Here is a 23,246-nt window from a genome sequence, read left to right on the forward strand (position 1 = left end):
TTATGTTCTTGAAAATTTCAATCTAAGTTTTTTTATAGCCACATGCACATCTTTATTCCTTAGGCTATAGATTATAGGATTGAGTGTTGGAATGAGGGATGTATACAAGACAGAAAGAATTTTGTCTTGCTCTATTGAGTAAGCTGACTTTGGTCTCATATACATACTGAGGACAATCCCAAAAAACAAAGTAATCACTGTAAGATGAGAAGAACATGTTGAGAAGGCCTTGCTCTTTCCTTCTTTAGTTCGTATTTTTAATATACTGTAAATGACAAAGACATAGGTCACTAGGATAAAGAACAAAGGAAGGAATCCAAATATCACTCCAGACACTAGAATGGTCAATTCTGCATACTGAGTGCTGCTATTGGACAGCTTTAGCAGTGCTTTCATATCACAATACAAATGATTAATTTTCTTTGATTTTGTAAATGGGTGTCGTGAAATCACCCCAGCCAAAACTACAGATTCCAGAACACCCAATCCCCATGAACTCAGTGCAAGTTGGAGACAAGTCTCCATTTTCATTAAAGTAGAATATCGAAGAGGACAGCAGATGGCTGCATATCGGTCATAAGCCATCACTGCAAGGAGAAAATACTCAGCCACAACACAAATCACAAAGAAAACTACTTGGGTAAAACATCCAATATAGGTTATAGAATGATTTTCAGTTAAGCAGATGTCTAAGAGCTTGGGCATAATGCTTGACGTGAGAGTAATGTCCAGTATGGATAAATTGGACAAAAAGAAATACATGGGAGTATGGAGGTTTGGGCTTGAAAGTATCACCACAAAAATGGTCAGGTTACCAGTCAGAGCCATAATGTAGACCACCAAGAATATGGAAAATAGTATTATCTGCAAATGTGCCCACTCATAGAACCCCAGGAGAATGAATTCTGAAGGTGATGTTGTATTGTTCTCCTCCATTTAAAGTTTCTGTGCAAAAAAGGCCATAAATGTGCCCACTCATAGAACCCCAGGAGAATGAATTCTGAAGGTGATGTTGTATTGTTCTCCTCCATTTAAAGTTTCTGTGCAAAAAAGGCCATAGGGAAGAATTACTATAAGTTCGAACAGCTAAAACAATGAATATCTATCACATCAATCTATCTATCTAATCTATCATAGTCTATCAAATGCATGAAATATGGTAAAAATAACAAATTGAAAACAATGTTTGTAACATAAGCATTTTACCTAAAAAGTCTTGAAATCTGTATTAAAAAAATCACCATCATCATTTTTGATAAGCTTTTTGGGGCCACTGCACACAGTCAGAGCACATTATGTGTGTTCTAGAGCAGTGGTGGTTAACTTATTTATGTACGACAGGTAGTTATAGACTGCAGACATTCAACAAATTGAAAGCTAATGCAGACATGCAGCAGATGGTTAGGGGGTGCAGACAAGCAACACAAGGTCATATATTGCAGACATGCAACACTTGGCCAGATATTGCAGACATGCAGCAGATGGTTAGGGAGTGCAGACATGCAGCAGATGGTTAGGGAGTGCAGACATGCAGCAGATGGTTAGAGAGTGCAGACATGCACATGCAGCAGATGGTTAGGGAGTGAAGACATGCAGCAGATGGTTAGGGAGTGCAGACATGCAGCAGATGGTTAGGGAGTGAAGACATGCAGCAGGTGGTTAGAGATTACAGACATGCAACATATGGACAGAAATTGCAGACATGCAACAGATGGATAGAGTGTGCAGACGTGCAGCAGATGGTTAGGGAGGGCAGACATGCAACACTTGGCCAGATATTGCAGATATGGGCAGAAATTGAAAAAATTTAACAGATGGTCAGGGACTGCAGACATGCAACAGATAGTCAGCTAATGCAGACATGCAACACAGAGACTGCAGACATCTAACAGGGGATTACAAAACCTGCTTTTATGCAGTCGGCAGATGGTCAGAAACTGCAAATATAAAAAAACTAAAAACCAACTGTTTACAATTCCAGAGCCATCTGACTACACCTTATGTTCAGGTTACTTGATATCAGAGGGATCCGTGGAAGTTAGGTATTGGTTCCTTCTTTCTGTGCTGACAGTCACTGGCTTACTATTTTTCATTTTGATGGTTAGGGAGTGCAGACATGCAGCAGATGGTTAGGGAGTGCAGACATGCAGACGATGGTTAGGGAGTGCAGACATGCAGACAGGGAGTTCAGACATGCAGCAGATGGTTAGAGAGTGCAGACATGCAGCAGATGGTTAGAGAGTGCAGACATGCAACATATGTACAGAAATTGCAGACATGCAACAGGGGATTACAAAAACCTGCAGATATGCAGTCGGCAGATGGTCAGAAACTGCAAATATAAAAAGACTAAAAACCAACAGTTTAGAACTCCAGATCTATCTGACTACACCTTATGTTGCGGTGACCTTATGTCAGAGGGATCTGCAGAAAGTAGTTATTGGTCCCTTCTTTCTGTGCTGACAGTCACTGGCTTACTATTTTCCATTTTTACCTATTTTTATGGATTATGCTTTTTATCCTGTGTATGCCTCTGCAAACAGTCAGCTAAGAAACTGAATTTTTGGTAGATTGGATTCCTATAGTCTGAATGTGACACTTTTCAATTGCAAAGAAAAAATGTAACATAAAATATAAATAAAAAACATTTGTTGTATTTACCTATGTCCCTTTCAAACTAATCTTCTCTGTACATGTACCCAACCCTACATTGCCTAACTAATAACTGCTACTGCATTTAGAAAAATTTAGGTAGCCCTAATTTGCCCTATTTACTTCCCTTCTGTCCTTGGAATTATTTTAAATTTTTTTATTTCTCTCCTATTTTTTTAACATTGTTTTTTGCACTTGTATGTATGTATTGTTATCCTAAAATCAGGCTCATAATAAAAACAAAAAAAAAACAACAAAGAAAGAAAATTTAAATAAAATACCTGTTTTTATTTATTTTTTTTATAGCTTTTGCAAAATTATCCCTAATTGTTTATCTTGTGAAAGAGAGAGGAGGGAAGCACCTTAAACATGTCAAGGTTTCTAATTTTTATGATTTTAATTCTTCAAAAAGCATGGCTGTACATACCCCTTAACAGGCTTGCACAATTGTATAAAAGAACTAGAACAGTCTAAGATTAGGCAGAATTTTTTTTTTTTTTTAGATAAACAAAATGTCCTAACTTATTCATGAATGTAAGAAAATATTTTACCATAATAAATGTCTTGGAATGATGCCAATATTATGCAGTATCTAAACATCACTATTTAAATTCAAAAAATTTTTTGCTAATATTTTTAGAAACCATTACAACTTCATATTATACATGTCTGCTCAAGTAAATTCTAGAAAATTCCTGAAAATAAATTTTAATAATTTACTAAAGAAGCTAATATTTAATATCATATTGAAATACTTTAATAAAGAAGAAACATATCGTTAGCAATCCTGAAGTACAAAATAAATTCTGATTGAACAAATTTCTGATTGTACAAAATTCTGATGAAAAAAATCCATAATGTATACATCATGGTAATTCTTTACATTTTACAGATTAATGGGTTTATTAAAAAAAATTCTGATGAAAAAAAATCCATAATGTATAAATCATGGTAATTCTACATTTTACAGATTTTTTAAACACGTTTTTTATTTTTATTGAACGCATACATTTGTACATTATCTTATCAGATACTTTATTTGCCCAGAGATTTAGTAAAACTTTGCAAATTTCTTGTTGCCGATGTTGGCTGCATTTTTCCCTATTCAGAGACTTCCAAAATTGTATTTCCAAAATTGTATGTTACACTGTATACCAAATAGGGACCCATACACACCTATGTATAGCTCATTGTGTTCATAGTCATGCACAGGTGAGGGTATCAATGGACTCTTACAGTATTTCTAAGCGGCTACATACCAAAAACAAAAGTTACACCTAAAATGCATTATCATACAACTTTAATTTCATCTGTTTAATGCAGGAAAATAGACAAGAAAATGCTCATAAGGATAGTTGTACTTACCTTGTATAGAAGAAAGTTACAATTTTAAACTGGTTTGATAGCAATTAAAATGTAGAATAATTTTAACATTTAGTTGCTAGTGCCAATGTTCATTTAAAAATGTGATTAAATAATAACAAAGCTTTTAGACCTAGAAATACATGCTGGTACAATGTGCTCAATGCATAGGCTGGCAATGAAATGGTTAAAGAATGTGAAGATCACAAATCTTGGACTGAAATTCTCCACTAGCCTTATTTACTATAGAATGATCAGTGAATATATTTATGTTTCAAATCCATTGAGACTCAACCAATCTCTGAGTTAAAGTTTTAAGGCAACTTGCCATAAAGTAAAAAGTTTGTTTTATAAGTCACATTGTGCTGGCAGACCAAAAACTTTTTATAGATGTAGAAGAACTCTTCTAAGGAATATTTATAATTAAACTAGAAAAACAGGAGCCTTTTCCAGGAAAAATGCATAAACCAGATTTCAGATTATATAGACCCAATAAAGAAATGAATAATGGAAACAATGGAATAATGGAAATCAGCATGCTCAATCAAGCTTTTAATAGGATATATTCGTGAAGCTACAAATCTCTAATGCATTTTACAGAAAACCACTTATTTGAAGAATATGACCTACATATGAGATTTTAAGTTTCTCTGTGAGGGTCTCATCAGTTCGGGGTGGTACTCAGTAAAAAAGTTTAAATAAATAATATATAATAAAGCTGCTGGTGAAATTGTGAAAATTGGATGGCTTTAACTAAATCAAATTTTGATAAAGTTTGGCTGTGGCTGTTGCTTACATTCATCAATTCAGGCTTGATAAAACAGAAAAAAATATAGCTGTCTCAGCTCAAAAAAACTTTATTTTAAAAGAAAAAACTATAATGAATCAAATTGGGCTTCTGCAAGTGTTATATGTAATTCAAGGTAATTGTAAAGATAAATTAAAAAATCTTATATTGAAAAAAATGTTTGCTGCTTTAAATGAGGTATGGGAGTCACTGATATTGAATTATCTCCCTGCAGATTTTGACTGGTCAATAATAACCATCTAATCTAATATAGTGCAACCACACTTGTAGCAATGATCATGGAACTGCCATGACTACTGGGGTTTTACCGTCATTCTGGTGAACCCCACCCACCCTCTGTGCTTTCCTACCCTTTTTTCCCACGTCTTGTTTATTATTCATTTATTTTAGATTTATAATGGCTCGTCCTGCCTGCTCAATTCAATTTGCATTGATACTATGAACATTATCTTAGTCATATTCACGTTGTTACTGTACTTAGGTGAATGTTATTATATGTACAATCCTTTGATGCTTCTGTTGGAATGTCAGAGGGTCCCCCTTCTTATTCCCCTTGTTTACCCTTTCCTTTGCCTTCCCTTTTTTTTGTCATTACCTGTCTGTTTATATGGTACAGGTAGTCCCCGAATTAAGGGCATCCGACATACGGACTACTCCTAGATATGAATGGGGCTTTCCTGGTTGTTCGCACAGGACAGACACTTGATGGGGTAGAGGGCAGTTTGACCTGCAACAAAGGTCTTTTGCTAAACACACCTGAGGTTGTTGGTGATCTTAAAGTTTTAAGGATTGTCCAGGACAATCTCTGCAGTTGTTACTTTTTTCATATCAAAGCACAGCTTGCTCTAGAAGTTATTGAATGTCTAGGCTTCATATTGTTTTTTCTTTGTGATTAACTTATAGTGAGGATATTATACAGTAACTGACATCACGCTGTGCATGCACAGAAAGGTAAAAATAAATATTATGCTGAGACAAACATCTGTCCTAATTGCATTTATTAAAATAATGCACCTGTTCTGACGTACATACAAATTTAACTTAAGAACAAACCTACTGTCCCTATCTCGTATTTAACCCGGGGACTACCTGTACTTATCTGTAATTACGTTTTGAGATGTTTATTTTTTACTTGGTTTGCTATGTAAAATGTCCACATCTTTTTGAACAACTTTCATTGAAACAGAAAGGAAAAAAAATCAAAAGCGGAATATGTACCATGAGAATATGCACTGTTCTATAACATTATATATGACATTTAGGCATTCTCCCCGCAATGCTATCCAACAGAATTATGCATGTTTAATGCATTGAAGGTGCAAAAAAGGAACCCCGTCTTCTCAAAAACTTTCAAGTTATTGTTGAGGCTGTGGTTTACCTGAGGCCATTTCCATCTCCCTATGCCACATGGTTAACAGTATTACTGTTGGCCTTTAAAATAGAAAAAAAATAATGGTAGAGTTTGCTTCCCATTATTTGAGTATTGTTTGTTTTTTTAGTTTTTTACCGGCCTTTCTGTGTATTAGCTCTGTAATTGACTTTCTCTATAATAAGAAAATTTTCAACAGAACAAGAGCAACTCCAAAATTGAGAATGTACCCTCACTTTGACTCTTGGTTATATTAGTGATCAGGTAAAGTTAGGCCTGGTAAATATGGACTGATTTTTACTTCTGAATCAATTACCAGTCCAATAAAGTGGTCAGATATAATGGAAATCTGAAAGTCACCTATTGCAAGCAAACATTTTTTGGGTCCTTCAATTTGGGCAAATTGGGCAAATTGGTAAATATCAAAAGTAGTGTTGCCTGAGGGGAGGGCCGAATAACAGTGTCCTTAACAGTTAGAAATATGTCAGGGGGAGATTTAGAGATTTGCAATGTAGCTATTACTGGCTATTAAGGCTGGTTCTTCTTCTTTGTCTGGGGGGGGGGGGGAGATGATGAGTTCAGTTTTATTCAGATTGAGTTTCAGAAATCAGTCAGACATCCATGTCGATATGCAGTAGGCATCTCCAGTATCAAGTTCCAGCATTATAGTGGCTGTGTTAGAACTGTCCTAGGAAAATACTTTTGATTTTCCATATGGGGGGCTGATACTAGGATTGTCTGTAGAAAGTTTCTCCTTCCTTCTCATTTAGCCTAAATATGCAAGTTAGCCCAATGAACATGCTCACGCCAATGACATTTATTGGATTGTAACGCTGTGTTCCTGTTGGCTTAATGGAACTACATGTAGGCAACTTTGAACACAGCACAAAACACTAAAGCAGGCTTATCACCACAATTTTTACTTTATGTAAAACGATATATACCAAAAGCCTTTCATATGAAACAAAAATGTGTTTAAAAAAAAAAAAAGAACCCTCTCCTTCTGTCTTTACCATCACAGCGGTAAAGACTGAATAAGAGCCCAAAGCCTCCTGGGATACGTATGTCACGTATGCCAGGAAACTTTGGGCTTCTCCTTCTGTGTATGCTTAATCTCGGGCATGCAAGGGCCTTTCCCGCAATGAATAAAAAGTGCCGATCTCATGCATGCGCAGTATAAACACAAATTTACACAGCAAACATTAGGAATAATACTGCATTAGTTATGAGTGCTGTAAGCCACCTCAAACCTGGTGTTGGGATAAACTTGATAGAAATGCACTTATTTTTGCCCTTAACAACTATGTTACTGTGTAAATACTTAAGGATAAAACAAAAAATATGTTTCAAATCTTACAAATGTTGAATAGTTTTGAAAGCTTGGTAAAGTAACCTAATATAATACATATAATTGTTGTTGTCAGTCATTTGTAGAACTATTAGAACCTAGACGTGTGTACTACATGATTGCTACATGTCACCCTCACTTGCTAGGGTATGTTGTATCCTTGACAGTTCCATCATAACTTTTTGTAAAGCCGCATGCACATCTTTGTTCCTTAGGCTATAGATTATAGGATTGAGTGTTGGAATGAGAGATGTATAAAAGACAGATAGAATCTTGTCTTTCTCTATTGAATAATTTGACTTTGGTTTAATATATATACTAAGGATTATCCCAAAAAACAAAGCAATTACTGTAAGATGAGAAGAACATGTTGAGAAAGCTTTGCTCTTTCCCTTTTTAGATTGTATCTTTAAAATACTGTAAATGATAAAGACATAGGTCACTAAGATGAAAGCCAAAGGAAAGAATCCAAATATCACTCCAGACACTAGAATGGTCATTTCTGCTTCCTCAGTGCTGCTAGTGGACAGCTTCAAAAGTGGCTTTATATCGCAATACAAATGATTAACTGTTTTGGATTTGGTGAATGGGTAGTGTGAAATCAACCCAGTCAGCAACAGCGATTCCAGAATTCCAAAACCCCATGAAGTCAAAGCAAGCTGGAGGCAAGTCTTCATTTTTAATAAATAAGTGTAATGCAATGGATAGCAGATAGCCACATATCGGTCATAGGCCATGACTGCAAGGAGAAAATACTCAGCCACAATGCATATCACAAAGAAAAAGACTTGAGTGAAACATCCCAAAAATGTAATAGATTGGTTTTCAGTCAAGCAGATGTCCAAGAGCTTGGGCATAATGGTTGATGTGAGAATCATGTCCAGAATGGATAAGTTGCACAATAAGAAATACATGGGGGTGTGGAGGTTGGAGCTTGAGGATATTATAACAAAAATAGTCAGGTTACCAATCAGGGTCATCAGGTACACCAGGAGAAATATCACAAATAGAATGAGATGTAAATGTGGCCACTCATAGAACCCCAGGAGGATAAATTCTGATGGCAATGTTGTATTTCTTTCTTCCATTTGACTGCAATAAGACAGAAAATAGACAAGATGGAGGATTTGCTTTAAGTGCATGTTTATTTACCTACAAACAGGCTACATGTTACTGGAAACCTAAGCTTCTGTAAATGGCCTGATGCTTGGTCCCTGTATTCAGTAATGCGTGGCACAAAATATTTTGTAGGATGGTTGCTTTACTTGTGCCAAAATTGGATGGATTCTTTTTTTTTTTCCTTTAACGAAACAATAAATCTAACTGAGCTGTTCTTAAACTCGAATCGCCTCCAGGAGCAGCTCGAAAGTAATTCTAGTTGTATCCTCATTTATCACAGCTAAATGTAAAATAAACAATTTAAATATGTTATATGATGTTTTAGACTTAACGAAAGGAGCACAGTCTGGCCCTTGATATGTATAGGGTTATTATTTTGGAATAAAACTCCTCAGACTACAAGTTCTGTGTTTTATTTCATCCCCTGGTTACTGAATACTTTCTAAAGAGGAACTGCAGACTAAGAGAAATGTAAGAAGTATGTGAATTAAAACGCAAAATGCCTTTTTTTTAATATGATCCTTGTCAGACAAAAGTAACTTTTTTGGATATTGAGCTTGTGTGTTCCAAACCCTAAATAGGTATTACAGACAATGGGCCTGATTTATAAAAGTTTTCCAAGATTGGAGAAGATAGATTATCATGAGTGAACCTTGGTGATTGAGGAAAATAAATAAATTAATTTCAAAATTACCCAATAAATGTTCATTCAGATATGGCTGGTTGTTACTTGCTCAAAATGGAATACTATCACAGACTAACAGTAACTGGTAGGCAGATTGAAGGTTCTCTTTAAAAAAAATGGGAGGCATTCACCAAGCTACTAGCAAACAGTTACAGACAAATATGGCTGTCTTACTATTTAGTAAAGTCTATGCGACAGGCAAACTGTATATTTGTGACCTCTTTAATCTTGGGAAGTCAACAACAACATATTTATCACTATAGATATTTACTTTGTAGCAGTGCTACTTTAGAGAACTATAACTGGTAAATGTCCCCTAATGGGCTTTATATTTTAAATCCAGAGGTTTGAAGAGTTAACACTAATGTTGCTTCAAATGCCAAATAATTAAAGCTTTTATATCTTATTTCAAATCATTTAGTAGAACTTGCCTTTTCTCATTACGCTGCTCTTGGCTGTTTTTGACATTTGCATAATGATATGTGTTACATTTGTTTTGCATATTCTTGTTTGTCACTTCATTGTCTACCTAAGTTAATTAAAATGCAGTAAAAGGGGTATATCAGTATAAATAATTACATTTGTCTTACCATTTTATTACAAAATACAGTTTTAACTCATTTACCATTTAGGATTGTTAGTGCAAAGCTACATTGCTATGCAGTAAATGAAAAAAATATATCAATTCAATATCATATATCAAGTAAATATTCCAAAAAAGTAAAGTAAAAGTAATGCAATGCTGATACGACATGTTCAATGCTTATGCTAGCAATGAAATGGTGAACAAGTGTTATGTGTAGATCACAGATCTTCATCCCACATTCTCCACCTGCCTCCTCTAACCCAGAATGATCTATCACTTATATCTTCACATTCACATCCCCAGAGATGATTTGTGAGACAAAGCATTGAAGTACATTGTCACATAAAAAGTTTGTTTTATAAGTCACATGCTGGCAAGTTAGATGTTTTATTAATGCCAAACTATAAAAAAAAAACTTTTCCAAGGCGAACTTTTCCATTATAAATACATTATAACATAAATAGTCTAAAATCTGCAAAACAAGTGCTCTGTTTGTGAAATGCGAAAAACCTAGGCTAGCTGATCACTAAAAGAGTCTTAAACAATTCGTGGATTTTCTCTCTTTATCCTAGTCATGGAACACTCAATATGAGAAAAGGCAGATTGACCAGTAAAAAAGCTTTGTGGAGTACTATGAGTGGCAGCAGAGGATGATTGACTACATCTAGGTCTTTTAGGAATACTAATAAACAGGTTCTCCAGTTACCGCAACTTAGCAACTGTCCACTGCAGAGCAAAAGTGGTCTGAGTCAATGTTTCTCAACCGAGGTTCCATGGAACCCTAGGTTTCCTCCAGGGATTGCTAGGGGTTCCTTGAGCAATGAGCAATTTCAGTCTCTCAGCCCTGTTTCCTTACACAAATGGTCTATTTTGCTATCTGTAAGAGTGACATTTTTCACACTGGCCAGCAATGTAAGAAGCATTCTTCCTACGGACCACCAAACGAATGTACTGTGAGCTGCAGATAAAGTAATTATTGCAGTAGTCTAAAGGCTTCTCGGCCTTTTGGCTAAGATCAAGTGTAGTATCAGTTCTTATCAGTGTGCAGGAGAGGAACGGCGCTGTATTCCTGGCAAGAATGCAGTGCACTAGTACGCCTGCTAGGATGGACTGCTAGATGGTGATGCTCTGTAAGGGGCCGTCCTATGCCAATTCCTCTGGTTATCCCTTCACCAGAGAGAGACATGGGGCCTGCCCTGATAAGAGCTCCCAGATAGTGGTCTGTCCCGCTGGTGGGAGCAGGGAACTCTTGGTCTGGCTATCAGGTCTTAAGAGCGGGCCGAATTAGTGTCGTCCCCCTGGAGTGGCGAACCAGGGGTACCTTAAAATCACTTTGGGAGTGGTGAACGTGTGAGCAAAGTTTTTTTGCTCACCTCTTTTGGAGGCAAATGCAAGATGTTCTAATAGGTGGATAAAATTACAAAACAGGTTACAGGAGTCCCAAGTAACGGTGTAGCACGCCATGTTGACTTTTGGGTGTTATTAAATCGCACTGACATAGAAATGGTTTTAAAGCGGGATGGGTATATTAAACCTGAGCCTACTACTTGAATACATCGTGCACATATGGCACAGTCCTTGTATCCAAAAAAATGTCTTTATTTGTAGTGCCACAAGCAGACACCTAAGCACAAAGTATTGTTTTAAAACTGTTCCACAGCATATGTTTTTTGCACACATAATACCTCGATTCGGTAGTAGTAATCATGGTCTAGGGCAGCGGTTGCAAACCAGTGAGAAAATTTTGGTGGTCTGCGGCTCTTGTCGGCTCTTGGGGTCAGGAGTAGGGATGAATGAGAAGGCCTTGCTAGCTGGCATCATGATCTGGATTACATGTGATAGCAATGCCACCCATAAAGTTGTGGAGAAGTAGCGCAGTGACATTAGGCAAAAAGATAGAGGACCAGAGACGGAGTGTGGGTCAGCGAAAGCAGTAGCAGTGTGTGGCCTCTGGTCAGCTATCGCCAGGAAGACCGCATTGATAAGTGTCATGAAGAGCTGGATGTAGTGCATCATCAATTCCACCCAGAAGTGTGTAAAACAAATTTTGTGAATGGAGTACTGACAGGCAACAGCAGGAGGAGGAGGAGGCGGTGGGCCCTGAGAAGAAGCGGGGACCGCATTGGCATCTAGAGCTGGGTGTAGTCCATTGTCAGAAATTTAACTGTACCAAACTGTCTTCTTTGGTAAATAGGAAAAGGTATCAGACTGAAATATCTGTATTTTTTTAGAGTAGGACAGAAATGTTTCTGCAGCAAATGGTCTTCTTTTCTAAAAAGGACCAGGTAGCATCAAAAACTGCAATATCTGTATATATACAGATATACAGAAGGCTTCTAACCTGTCCCTGTCACAATCCATGTCTCTCCCTGCTTCTATCCTTCACACAGAATACAAGATGGAGTGACTAACCCCTCCCTCCTTCCCTGTATATATGCCTCTGCTCAGATCTCTCCTTATTGGGCAGATGGGCCTTGCTGTGCATCCTGGGAACAAATTTTTGCTCCCAGCCACGCCATTCCCACCGGAAATAGTCACCATTCCCGCCCACTGTTTTTCCCTCTTTTTTTCGGTGAGAACACAACCTCATGGTGAATCACAAGGCTGTTCTCGCTTAAACGTTCGGCAAGCGAAAAAGGCCCAATTTGCCGCGAGATCGAGCTTACAAATCTCGCTTGTTCATCCCTAGTTAGGAGAAGGACCCAGCTGCTGACCAGTTGTTTGATTACAGAGAGAGGAGCATTTATGTCTAAAGAGTTTCTGGGGATGTTTTCTTTCATATGGCTGGGCTCAGGGCTGATTGTCCAGAACAGCAGTACTTAGCCTCATGGTCGAGGCACCCCTAGTGACACCACTGCACAAACAGGACCCAAGCATCTAGCACTCTAGTACTGAATGCAAACAAAAGTTTGGCCAAAAAGATGGTAGGAGATTCTCACTTCCAAAAAGATTGATTCTTATTTAAAGGATCTTTATTTTTTTTAAATTTACCAGATTACCAATTGTTTTTTCCCTTTATTATACTTTGTAATCTAAAATATAAATCCACATAAAACAACAGCAAAATACTGTTTCAGACACACAAAAAAATCTTTTGATTCAAAATTTAAATCCAACCAAGTGAGACTGCAGCAGCACAAAACATAGGAAAAAAAGTTAAAAAAAACAGTATTTTATTACAAGTGGTTTCTAATACACACTGCAATACAAAGTGAACAACATTTAGTTTGGGTTTACATCTACTATAAAGTATAGATAGGGAAATATCTTTGAAATGTTTTAATGTGTTTGAATAATGACAAAATATTAATAATTTCCATTTTACCAATACATACACAGAAAGGAGTACAACATATATTGGGCAAGTTTTCTGGATAACCTAACTTCACAGATGAACGTTTATCCCCTCCAGCCTTGGGGAGCTTGAGTAAATCAGATCCATTGTGTTTATTTAACTTTTACTGTCAGAACATAATAAATCTTTGCAATCTTTACATAAAATATTAAAATGAATCATACAAAAACTTTTATGATCATTAAGGAATTAATTATTAGACCTTCAGACATTGGTCCCTTCTCTTGAATATTTTTTAGTCAGTCCATGTTAGCCAGTCTGCCACTGCAACCTATGAAGATGTAATTGTAAGGATTATTTTTCCAACATTTATAGAACCTTGGAACAAATGGCAAGTTTTAGTTTTTGAATAGCCAAATGTACATCCTTGTTCCTTAGACTATAAATTATGGGGTTGAGTGTTGGAATGCAAGCTGCATAGAGAATTGCCAGAACTTTGTCTTCTTCTACAGAAAATTCTGATTTAGGCTTGATATACATTCTGAGGATAACAGCAAGGAATATGGTGATCACTGTCATGTGAGATGAACAGGTCGAGAAAGCCTTGCGCTTTCCCTCATTGGAATGTATCCTTAATATATTGTAAATAACAAATACATAAGTAACTAAGATAAAGACCAAAGGGACAAAGCCAAACAGAGATCCTGACACCAAAACAGCCATTTGTGCTTCTTGAGTGCTGCCAGTAGACATTTTTAAAATAGTCTCCAGGTCACAAAATAAATGATTAATTACATTGGAAGTGATGAATGAACAACGAGAAAGCAACCCGATCATCAACAGCGATTCCAAAAAACCAAATCCCCATGATATCAGAGCAAGGTGAAAGGAGATCCTCAAATTCATCAAAGAAGAATACCGCAAGGGCCAACAGATGGCCAAACATCGGTCGTAGGCCATGACTGCAAGGAGAAACTTCTCAGCCACAGCACATATGACAAAGAAAAGCAATTGTGTGAAACATCCCACATATGTGATAGACCGGTTACCAGACAAGCATATGTCTAGTAGCTTAGGTATAACAGTGGATATGAGAGTAATATCAAGGATTGATAAATTGCATAAGAAGAAATACATGGGAGTGTGAAGGCTGGAACAAGAGGATATTACCACCATAATGGTCAGATTACCAATCATAGCTATCAGGTAGACCAAAAGAAATATCACAAACAGGAGCAAATGAAGATGTGGCCACTTATAGAATCCCAAGATAATAAATTCTGATTGCAGTGTTGTGTTTGCTTCCATTTATGCTTCCACTGTCTTTGGAAACAAATAAATTTAGCATTATTAGTAATAGTAAAGCAGTGAAATATTAAGTGGTAGGTAATATAGATGCAATACTTGTTCTTTAGCATATGTTGTACTTTTGTTATTATTGTATTGTATTGTATTGTTGCAGCAGTTGTGTTGTATTTTTGTGTAGTATTTTGCAGCAGAATTAACAACTTAACCTTATCTTTGCCTTACATGTTTCCATGCACATTACTAAGTTGAAATTTGTGCAAAATAAATAAAAAATAATGGCTTTGCTTTCTAACGAACCAGTGGAATCACCACCCAATCAATAATATTGTAAACAACAAAAAAATCAATAAATAAAGTGTGATGGGCAAATCTATTGATTTAAAATCTATTGATTTATAAAGTTATTATAAGTCAATGGATTCACCCATACCAGTTTTAGAGGTAAATTGCATTAAAGCCAATAGAAGGCAAATTTTGATTTGACTTTGATTTGTGGTCCCTTGATTGAAGGCTAAAACAATAAAATAGATAGATAGATAGATAGATAGATAGATAGATAGATAGATAGATAGATAGATGGAAATTAATGCACTCAGTAATGCTAATAAGCCCCTAAAAGAGAAACAGGTTGCAAAAGGAAAAAAGAAGAAAAAGAATAGGAGATTTGACAAATTGAAAATAAGTGTCAACTGAGATGAGCTACTCCATGAGAAAATTATTGGAAACTATAGATTATTTCATGCCTAAATGTTTAAAACTGTTTACAAATAATAATAGTTGAAGAATAGTATCCAATTCACATAACTAATGACTTTTTTATATGAGATCATAAATTACATATTTTCACAGTGAGACAAAATTGGGCATTAATTCTTGTCCATCAAAAATACTGGGGTTAGTGAGCGGTTTAACCTAATGTAAATTTGCTCATTTTCAAAGTAGTTAAATACTACTAGTTAACCACTAAAAATCTACTATTGCTAGATGTCTTTTATTTATATATATATCTATATATATATATAATCATATATTATATATATATATAGATATATATATAAATCCATATTATATTCCATATGTGTATGTGTTTATCTAAATGTATTTATGTATTTATGAAAAGAGAGATAAATAGATGATAACAAACCTTTCTTAGACTGGAAATCTAAACCTGTACTTTCTTTATATAAACTGTTAAGCAGTTTAATTTGCATGAAAATAATTGTAAAAAGAACACACCTTAAATGCTCACAGTGAACATTGAATCAAATATTCTGTAGGTTAAGCAGTTTCTGTTTACCAGACTCCTGTTCCGAACCACAATATACTGTGCTTATATATTCATGTACTGAATCCTCTGGGGGAGCTTCCTAGCGATAAACACACACTGTCACATATGTGCAATATAATTAGTTTAGCGCTGCGTAATATGTCAGCCCCATATAAATAATGTGTAATAACAATAATAATATATATATAGTAACTTTTTTTAAACTTCTATTCATAATGAAATGCCAGCTATCCCCTGGGGGCTTACTATAAAGTAATATTTCCAGTTTTTGTTGCAGTTTAAGAGTTATTATAAAAGAGGATTTATATAGCGCCAACATATTACGCAGCACTGTACATTAAATAGGGGTTGCAAATGACAGACAGATACAGACAATGACACACGAGGAGGAGAAGACCTTGACCCAAAGAGCTTACAATTTAGGAGGTGGGAGAAGTATCACACAATAGAAGGGGGATATGGAATAGTGGAAAGTAGTGAGGGTTTTCAGAGACTGAAGAAGACTGGTAGGCAAGTTTGAAAAAATGGTTCTGACCTAAATAATGTATAACAAACAAATAAATGTTACTATACTAAAAGAAAATTATTATGCATTGTATTAGAGATGATAACCATAAATTCAATGAAGATAAATGTTTGAATTTTCTATGTGACTACAGAGACCACCTATTTTTACTTAGAGCTGGTGTTGATGGATTTTTCACTTCACCTCCTTCGAACTTCTTTGTACTGATGAAGAAATGGTTCGTCATGTAGTATCTGGGAGCTTTTCTTTTCTCTCCTCAGAACTAGGAATTTATTTTACTATTTTACCATAAATTACAATTACAAGTCTTCAATATGTAGTAGGTTGTAGGAATCAGGGTATGAAACCATGTCTAGGTGGTACTAAACACCTGACCATCTCCTTCAGATCTACCCAGAAATCCCGGACATTTGTTGGAGATGTGAAAGGTATGAAAAGACACTTAACATAATTTTTGGTCTTGTCGGATATTACAATCCTTTTGGTTTGAAGTCAGAAAGATCACCCACAGACTGTCCAGTAACCAGGGAGCCGGCATTCTTCTGTCTCCTTTACAATGATAGGCTCCTGAAATCATACTGTAACTCACAACAATTTACAAAGTCCAGTGATATCCTCAAATATAACTTTTTTTGTATGTACCTTCATTTCAGTCTGGAATAAAATGTGAAAATATTTAGGAGGCTGATTTTTTTCCATACCTACTACATATGTTTCACAGCAGAATAGCCGCTTTATCAAAAGACATAAAAATATAAAATGAGAAAAAATGCTGGATGATATGAGATGGCAACAACTAATTTACTTTTAAATAGAGGATGCTCCTGCTCAAACTTGTTAAGCAGCCAAGTAGTACATGGAGGAACCATCAACAATCTGTATTGAGTGCTACTACAGCTGCTAAGAGTCTGTATTTATGGTATCCAATGTGACTAAGCTGATATTTACAACCTTAATTCAAAGGAAAAAAAAAGAAAAAGTAGGTGGACACAAGTTTGTTCTGTTCAAAAAAAGTTGGGCCTTATGGTCCATAGTAGGGTAACATCAAATACCAGTTTTATTTTATCTCATACACAAATGAGGAACACCTATTACACTAAGACTGTTGTATATTTATTTAATGAAAGATTCATAAACCAGATACATAATATGGGATGTAGGTAAGTAATGTGTCTGTTACACTCATTGGTTGGACCTGCCTTACAACTTGTTACAGCCTTAATGCTTGACCTCTTGCGATCCTGACTGCGTATCACATTTTGAGACAAATTTATATTTTGTTGGCTTTGCAGCTTGCTCTGGTCTCTTCAGTTTGTTTGCTGGGAAGTGGTGAATGTAATATTTTTCAATAATATTATTCACTGTCAACATTGGCAAAGACAATTCTGATTCCCTAAACAAAAAAGAGTAAAATTGCACACAAGGTAATAAAGATAGAAACATCCTATTTCTGAGTGTATTAAATCCAAGGGATAATAATTAGTTAATCTTAAAATTAATTTTATTGTCCATATATCAGCCAAAAGGAGAATGTCTCTTGTAGGTACTCAAAGCACATGTCTGGGCCCAAAGGGTAATGCACATGATACCAGTAACGAGCTCACCTTCATTTACTCTGCTTTAATTTTTTTTTTCCATACTGAAGCAGCTGCACATTACTGTTTGCCTTCACACTGTGGGAATCCTATTAATTTCTGAGGCCTACGCTCTGTACCGGAAACGTTTAGTTTTAGTTTAGAAAAGACTGCTATCATCAAGTCATAGCTGAATTAAATAGGGGGGAATGTTTGTAGCTCTACATGCGTAGCTCTGCCTATTGATCTTTTCCTCTCTGGCATTCTCTTAAGGAGTCCATTACTCTGCATATGTTTCCGAAAGTCCACCCAACCATTCTTAAAAAATGCCTTTACAGATTGTGTTTTTTTCTATTCTTGGCAGAAGATATAAAAAAATAATGATGGAAATATTATACTGGAGAAATAAAGGGGGATTGGGGCCACAAAAACCTAGAGCCTGTAGAGCAGAGGTGTCCAAACTTTTTGCAAAGAGGGACAGATTTAGTGAGGTAAAAATGTGTGAGGGCCGACCATTCAGGGTTAGTGTGGGCATGGTCTGCACGGGTCCTACACGCCCACCAGGGTGACCTGAGGGAGTCCTGTGTCAGTACGGGCTCTGTGCAGAGAATGTTCTTGGAATCAGAGTGAGAGTGGTCCGTGGGGGCCCCGCACAGCACATCCCCACTTTAATGATGTAGGGGATTCCATGTGCACACATGGGGAATCGTGCCCTGGCCAAGTACCCGAGTAGCGGCCCGATAATTGCAAGGCGGTTGATCAACTCTAATGAAATATAAAATAGCTTTTTGTACGCATATATTTTGTATTGTGGTCAACAGTGCTGGCGGGCTGCATATTATGGATTTTATGACCGAGGCTGCAGACCGGTGGAAATCTGAACATGGGCCGGAATGGGCCCCCAGGCCCGACTTTGGACATGCCTGCTGTAGAGGAACTTTAAACTTTTACATAAAGAAATGTACAGTATAAAACATTTTAGTTAGCTGTATACTCTCTTCTAGAAATCTTTACACTAAAGTTGGCAGCAAACAGAGGGATCTGATCACTATTATTATACAAATTGATTTTATAAGTTTTTGTACAGCTGCATGTACATCTTTAATTTCTGAACTGTAGATTACAGGTTTGAGAAATGAAATGCAAGTTGTATGCAGCAATGAGATAGAGAGACTGAGATGTCTGAATACCACATCCCCAGGGTGATACTACAAGTAGAACACAGATCTTTGAACTGATTAGACAGGTATAATGCAATATATAGCAAATGGACACATATCGGTCATAGGCCATCACCATGAAGAGAGATGGTTCAGTAACAATGCGAATTACAAAGAATGATGCTTGTGTAAAGCATTCAAGATATGTGGTGAATTAGTTTCCAGTCAAGCAGATGTCTAAGAGCTTGAGCATAACAGTAGTTGTGAGAATGATGCCAAGAATGGCTAAGATACTCAGGAACTAATTACATGTGAATATGGAGTTTTGAGGTGAAGTATATTATCACAATAAAAAACAGGTTTCCTTACAAAGACATCAGGTAAACCTGAAGAAATAAAACAAAAATGGTAGGTTGTTGATGTGGCAACTCATTGAACCCCAGAAGAATAAATCTATGAGTTAATGTTGTGTTTTGGATATCCATCTATTTTCCATCTGCTATCGAAAATACACAAAGAGCATTGTTACACCACTTGGGTTCACAACAACCAGTTTAAACATTATTGAGTATTAGCCAAACTGACAGTAAACCAAAGGCAAGTTTGACAAACTAGGTTATATAACTGGTGATGAATGTGGGTGGGAAATGAGGGATGGCTGGTATACTCAAGTGTTGTGTTAGTGTTGATCAAATTTTCCTTTGCCTTTGTTGCCTTTGGATCGCTGACACTTTATCCAAATTGACCCAGTGTTCAGGTTGAAAAATTATTATAGTCAATAACTGATTGATAATTTGATCAACACTACATAATAATCCTGCTGGTAGACTTTAACAGTTGTCCTGTGTTTAGCAGGTATTACATGGCAATTAGGCCAGTGGACGAAGCCTTTCTTTTTGAGCAAAGATAAAAAAGCGTGAGGTTGTCCACCAACATCAAAGAGGACACAAACACCATTATTGCCGGAAGACTTCATCGGGGATTGTGCAAGGAGAGTCAGAGCGTTCTATTGTGATAAAACTCATATTCTGATAAAACTCATCGGAACTTCGAGGAAACTTTTGTGAGACTGCCAGAGGCATTTTCGCTCATCCCTACTCCTGAATAATGATGACAAACCTTCTTGGTTCCCTGGGTACTCTTTGAAGTTCACTGAGCCTATTGTAGGGGTCCATTGCTAGGGGACATTTAGGGCAGCATTTCAGATGGAAGGCACTGTGCTCTTTTGATGTAAAGAGGAGCTTTTTTGAGACTAATTGCAATTTACAGTGACACATGATGATATAAGAAACTAATGCTATTCTTATTTATTGGTAATTCAAATGAATTGAATGTTATCAAAATCTATGTAATCAGTTGCTTCCCTGTGCATTAAAATGGAAGGCAGGTGCATGTGATAATTTTAATCTGTAATCTTTGTTTTTCCTACTCCCTCTAATGTGAATATTGGTCATTTATAAGTGTAATTTTTATAATGGCAATAAGAAATTACAATATAAATATGTTGTGTGCTACTAAAACATATAGAGTTTTATAAACAAGTGGTGCATAAATAAGGTTATGTGAAATTAATGAATAGGATAAAACACAAAGCAATACCTTAAAACTACAAAACATCCTTGGTGTGGCTGCATATCCAGATCTTCTAAAGTTCTAAAAAAATATAATTGGTGCTAATGTATTTCTTTCATGATACAAAACCATCACACAAGTGCAACACCTCTAAAATCTGTCACCACACGCTTGTCTTTAACTCCACAGTGGGGAGAGGTGTAATACTATGTAAAGGTGAGGGTACTGGGCATCAAAGATGAAGGTGAGATCAGTAGTATGGACAAATGGTATAGGCAGGTGGATTGAGAGTGAAAGTTTGGATTTGGCGAGGGCACAGTGAATAAAACAAAGGACAAACTTGAAATAAAGTCATATATAAAAATATTTAAAGGCAAAAATCCATAATAAAGAAATGCATACAAAAAGTGGAAATTTATTGAACAAAGATTCACTGAACAATTTTAATAGTAAATGTTTCCTGAAGATTTCGGGCCCAAGGTTTGACAAGATTTACCCATCATTGCTCTGCATTGGCTTTGTATATGGGACAAGCTGATTGTGCTAAATCAAATTAGTATAAAGTAACTGTCACCTAAATATCTTACAATTCAGTACAATTCGGTACAGTTCAGTGCTTTTAATATTTCTGTTGTAAATTTGCTGGATCTCCAAGATTCTCCCATAATAGTTTATCTTCTCTAATATTGGAGAGCTGTAATAAATCAGGCACATTGCCCCTGATTCATCAATGTGCTGTTGAATCTCTCCTAATGTGAGCTTTCCATGGTACTGAAACTGTCAAAAGTGATTTCTGGCAAAACATTACAATCTCTAATACACTCTATGCAGCTTTATGGGATTAATTCCTGTTGCACTTATATTTTAAAAAATACAACATAAATAAAGTTTCTATGTGTTGCATTATGTAACAAAAGCTGCATATGATGAAACCTCAAGAAAGTTTTAAAAATATTGATCACATTATTGAGACATTTAAAAAAAAAATTAATCATAATTTCTATTATTTTGATCAAAATGTAACTATATGTCTCATAACAATTCTGCAATATTTAGCAGAACTTGCCTTTTTTGAATTTTTCTACAGTTGACCACATTCTAAAATGAATCTGGATTTGTTGGAACATTATTGATGTGACTATATGGAAAGAAGATCTACTGCCACAAAAATATGGCATAAAATCTTCTATGGGTTTTGCATATTGTTGTCTAGCTATCTGTTTTGACGTGTACTGCCTTATGCTTCTATATTATTGTCATAGATCACCTGAGAATAACTGCAAGATGAAGATGCATGCTATTATAAAGTGACATATTTATCAAAAATGTAAAGTAGAATTATTTTTATTTTCTTATATTTAATTCTAATAAATATTCAAAGTCGATGTGTCACCTACCTGAGCCTGTATTATAAAGAACCACTAAACTTAATAAAATTTCAAAAATTTTATTATGGTAAAAGCATATTAAACAAAAAGCATAATTTTTTTTCTAACTAACAGGTACACTCCTGCCTAACATATATGTAAATATATAGACCAGTGTTTTTTAATCTTTTTAACATTGGGGAACCTCTTGAAATGACATTAAGATCTTCATGGAACCCCTTCTATATTTAATATATCCAGGGGTGTAGTGGGGTGGACATTGGTGGGAACTCAGTGGCACTGGCCGGTCCATTCTATATGAGAGGCATGGTCCCAGCCTCTGCCCTGTCCACCCCCCTGCGGCCAGAGCCGAGGACCATGCCTCCCATATACCATTGCAGGCAGGCTCAGACCTGCGATCGGAGAGTGGGTGTGTTCTGGTATCATGATGTCACTCTGGGGGAAGTTTCTTCCCCTTTGAGTGACACAAAGCCAGGGGTGTGGAGGGGCGAGCACGTTTACATAACAATGATGTGCATGCGTGCTTGCCATAGATAGTACCATGCCCCCTCTTCTTTTTTTTACGACTAAACCCCTGACTATATCCACAGATATAGAGAAGACTGTCACCCTTACAGATTTCTCAAGAATCCCCTAATAACCTGTGGGAGAACCCAACCCTAGGGTTCCACAAAACTCTGGTTGAGAAACATTCATATGCACAGTTGAATGTGTTTTTTATATTTATACATAAATTTATATTAGTATTATTGGTGGTGTCCTCATCACATCATTGCACATCATCACATAATGCATATAATGATTTTCTGTTCTGACCATTGTGGTTTTATAAAACTAGACATTGTAATGTGTTTTAAGACTTATTATGAATGGTAAACATATTTTTTAAAATCCTTAACAATAATAATAATGTAATGAAATCCCCCTGAATATTTTTCTGTTATTTACCTTTGTAACAATCACATATTCCTATTAACATATATATCTTCAATGTAAAGATGCACTCCAGTTAACCCTTTTAAAGTGCCCTTTTCTGTGCTGAAAACAATTAGTTCCATTTCCCTGCACACCGGTACTTGAACGTTAGAAGATGAAGCAGATATCTTCCGCCAACCTCATTTCCTGTCTGATGGACTACAAGGATCATCCACCCCACTCCTCCCCATCTGTGCTGTCCTGGTCCTCCCCTTCCCCCTTAATCTCAGC

The 23,246-nt window shown here is 36.1% G+C and overlaps 1 protein-coding gene and 1 pseudogene across 1 annotated transcript; one reads left to right on the forward strand and one right to left on the reverse strand.

Moving 5' to 3' along the window:
• On the reverse strand, window positions 1–936 carry LOC140343948 (olfactory receptor 5V1-like). The gene has a single exon (XM_072430847.1). It carries the CDS (start codon window positions 934–936, stop codon window positions 1–3), a length of 936 nt encoding a protein of 311 aa, XP_072286948.1.
• A 9,982-nt stretch (window positions 937–10,918) lies between these two features.
• LOC140344701 (U2 spliceosomal RNA) lies at window positions 10,919–11,045 on the forward strand (annotated as a pseudogene).
• Window positions 11,046–23,246: the final 12,201 nt, after the last annotated feature.

The sequence above is a fragment of the Pyxicephalus adspersus genome, chromosome Z (genome assembly GCF_032062135.1).
Source record: "Pyxicephalus adspersus chromosome Z, UCB_Pads_2.0, whole genome shotgun sequence".
Lineage (NCBI taxonomy): Eukaryota > Metazoa > Chordata > Amphibia > Anura > Pyxicephalidae > Pyxicephalus > Pyxicephalus adspersus.